Source organism: Tiliqua scincoides, chromosome 5 (assembly GCF_035046505.1).
Source record: "Tiliqua scincoides isolate rTilSci1 chromosome 5, rTilSci1.hap2, whole genome shotgun sequence".
In the NCBI taxonomy this organism is placed as follows: Eukaryota; Metazoa; Chordata; class Lepidosauria; order Squamata; family Scincidae; genus Tiliqua; species Tiliqua scincoides.
The window spans coordinates 99,485,424-99,489,242 of record NC_089825.1 but is presented as its reverse complement, the minus strand read 5'-3'; the positions used below and the strand labels follow the sequence as shown (position 1 = coordinate 99,489,242).

General features: G+C 40.8%; 1 protein-coding gene and 1 pseudogene across 1 annotated transcript; both read left to right on the top strand.

Moving 5' to 3' along the window:
* Positions 1-257: 257 nt before the first annotated feature.
* On the top strand, positions 258-1,241 carry LOC136652574 (olfactory receptor 6B1-like). Its single transcript, XM_066629509.1, has one exon. It carries the CDS (start codon positions 258-260, stop codon positions 1,239-1,241), a length of 984 nt encoding a protein of 327 aa, XP_066485606.1.
* Positions 1,242-2,220: 979 nt separating this feature from the next.
* Positions 2,221-3,181, top strand: LOC136652573 (olfactory receptor 2AP1-like; annotated as a pseudogene).
* Positions 3,182-3,819: the final 638 nt, after the last annotated feature.

The following is a 3,819-nucleotide window of genomic DNA, read 5'->3' as shown; positions in this document are numbered from 1 at the left end:
GGTGGGAACTGGTGCAAGGTTTAACTGTCAAAAATGTTCATATGTACTCAGTTTAATTAAGGGTACAATCCTTTCCAACTTTCCACTGCTGATACAGTTGTGACAGTGGGATGTGCACCATATCCTGCAATGGGAGAGGCAGTCATGGATGCCTGCTCAGAATCATTCTCAATAGAAATTTTAGTGAAGGTAATAGGTGCTCTTGGTTAAAACTGCACTGAACTGCGGTATTGTTTTTCTCCCCCTAGTTGCAGATGATGGCAATCAGAGAAGAGGGAAATCAAACCATCAACACAGAATTAATTCTTCAGGGTTTTGGAGATTTTCAGGATCTCAATGTTGTCCTCTTCCTCTTATTTCTAGTGATTTACATCCTCACCATGGCTGGGAACATCCTCATTGTTGTATTAGTTGTGGCAAAAAATAACCTTCACACTCCCATGTACTTTTTCCTTGCAAATCTCTCTTGCCTGGAGACCTTCTACTCTTCAACCATCCTGCCCAAGATCCTTGCTGGTTTGACTGGGGAGAAAGCTATTTCCATTCCTGGCTGCATTGTCCAGTTTTATTTCTTTGCTGCTTTGGTGCTCACCGAATTGGGCCTCCTAGCTATAATGTCTTATGACAGGTACATAGCAATATGTAGGCCCCTACATTATGCCTCTGTTATGAGTGACAGACTCTGCCTTATCATGGCTGTTGGATCTTGGATGAATGGGTTCCTGGCCATGTCAGTAATGATGTATCTGATGACCAGATTGACATTCTGTGGTCCCAATGAAATCAACCATTTCTTCTGTGATCTGGCTCCTGTAGCACAAATTGCCTGCAGTGAAGACCACAGCTTTGAATTGATGGGATTTATGTTCTCCACTATTTTCACCCTGCCTCCCTTTTTATTGACTCTGATGTCATACATGTTTATCATCACCACCATCCTACGAATTCCATCTGCCACTGGAAGGCAGAAGGCCTTCTCCACATGTTCATCACATCTCATTGTTGTTACCATCTATTACAGTACCCTAATCATTGTCTATGTTCTCCCAAATCCAGAAAAAATGAGAAAGCTGAACAAAGTGTTCTCTGTCTTTTACACTATCCTGACACCCCTGGTCAACCCCCTGGTTTACAGTCTGAGGAACCGAGAAGTGAAAGAGGCCATTAGAACATCCATTGGCAAAGTGATTCAGGTTATAAGACCAAAGGAAAACCAAGTTATTGTTTCAAGAATAAGGTAGTGTGAGCTGAGTCCTAAACCTACTTAAACTTATTTATGCTGTTTATCCCAGCGTAGCATTTTTTTTGTTTGTTTGTTTTTTTGCATCTGTATATATTTTTCAGTGTGAGCCCCTTTGAGACAGGAACCTATTTCGTCCCACAATTTATTTTGCTATGTAAACCACATGATGAATTTCTTTGTTGAAATGCAAAAATAAAAAAAGTATTTTAAATATGTAAATATATGCCTGTGCCTCTCCTATATAGTAGATTGTGGGTTGGAAGAATTTATTCATCACAGCCTCTGCTAGACTGATTATAGTCTGCAATTCAGGATCTAGCCAAAATTCTGGGAATCACGGAGATCTCATATTGTTGTAGGATTCATGCATTTCCAAGCAATGAAGTTTTCTGGAGTTGAGCTGGTGTGATTTGCTCCAGGCCAAGAATGTTGAGGTGTTTCTTCAGACTTTTAGGCACTGCTTCAAAAGCTCCAATGACAATTGGCTCAATATTGACCTTCTTCTCCTAGAGATACCCATGTTCTATTCTCAAGTTGTTGTTGTTGTTGTTGTGCTGCGTTTGCTGCTGCTGGTAGTAAGAGTTGATGTCTAGTATTTATAGGCTTCTTATTTATACCTTATATTTATTCTTATATCCTTATATTTATTCTTATATTTATTTATAGGAAAGAAGGGAAGGACTAGGTTTATTGCAATGAAAATTCTGCTCCCTTTTTGAACTCTCTTTCCCCCAAAGGGGGAAGATGTTTAAACCTGTACTCAAGTTAAGTACACACAAGCAGAGAGGACACGAAATTGAATGAGGATGAGGACATCCGCCTTGTTAGGAAGTTCAAGACAGAGATCAGTAAATCCAGTGCAGCTTGACTTGAGTTGATTAAGTGAAGGCCGTAAGTGAAGTCTTAACATTAAAAAAGATGGTTTATCACACAATGTATCACTTCACACATTTATTTTCTTTGTCTAGATGCAAGTGATGGACATCACAGAATGGAAAAATCAAACAGAGATGGCAGAATTCATCCTTCTCGGCTTTAGAGATCTCCAAGGCTTGAACATTTTCCTCTTCCCCTTATTTTTATTGATCTATACATTCACCATGGTAGGAAACCTAATCATTTTAGGATTAGTAGTTTCAGATCATCGCCTTCATACACCTATGTACTTTTTCCTTGGGAATCTGTCCTATTTAGAGACCTGCTACACTACAACCATCCTGTCCAAGATATTGTCCAGCATCTTGACTGGAAACAGATCCATTTCGATTTCAGGTTGCATAGTTCAATTTCATTTCTTTGCTTCCCTCGTAGTCACAGAATGTGGTCTCTTAGCCATGATGTCTTATGATCGGTACTTAGCAATATGCAAACCACTACACTGTTCAACCCTTATGAACAGTAGAGTTTGTATCTCTTTGGTGGGTGGATCTTGGGTTAATGGATTTGTGGCAATGGCAGTTCTGTTGCATTTAATGTCAAGATTAACATTTTGTGGTGCCAATGAAATTGACCACTTCTTCTGTGATTTTACCCCAGTCATTGAGCTTGCCTGTAGTGAAAATCACACTCTAGAACTTCTAGAGACAATTTTTTCATCCATGTTCACACTGATCCCCTTTTTATTAACTGTGACATCATATATTTTTTATCATTTCCACTATCCTAAGAATTCCATCTGCCACCCAGAGGCAAAAGGCCTTCTCCACCTGCTCATCTCATCTTATTGTGGTCACAATATTTTATGGGAGTTTGATAACTGTTTATGTCATGCCATGGAGTGAGACAATGAAAGAATTAAACAAAATCTTTTCTCTCTTTTACACTGCCCTGACACCGTTAGTCAATCCCCTCATATACAGTCTGAGAAACAGAGAAGTGAAAGAAGCCCTTCGGAAATGTCTTAGCAAGCACAATTGGGTCTCAAAAATTTCTTGGTGATAAGGATAAAAATAACTCATATTTACATGAGCATGCTTTATCAGCTTTTCCCCTGGGGGCTGGGGATAAGAATAGGCCCTCAGATTGGCTGTACTTGTCATAAGAGGCGACTAAACAGCCACCGGGTAGATGGGACTCGTCAGCCTGGGAAGGCAGCTCATCTGAGAGAAGGAAAACTCTGATCCCAAACCTCCACTGCCTTGTGGCTACATCCAGTTATGGAAGAGGCTTCAGGAATCGACCTCGAGGTGAAATCCAGAGCCGGAGTCCCTCAGGCAGTTCATGGCTGAACACAGTCACGTTCTGGCAACTCCTGTGACACCGCTGGAACCAACCGTATTGGCTTCTGCCTTTCCATTGGACCATTTCAGCGATGTGGAGAGGGGGGATTTGCTGCATGAGTAACAGCCTATCCTCCATACCTACTTTACCCAGGCTTCGCGCACTGGAGAGGACACTCTGTTCCAGAACCACCATTCAGAGAGTGACACCACAGTCTTCCGAGACAGAAGGATGCCAACAAGTGCTTTATCAGCTTACATTATCATTCTGAAATCTTCAGTTTATTTCTGTGATATCCCTGAACTTTTATACTTGTGGCTTCATTGTAAATCTAGCAAGAAGAAGTACTGTTCCTT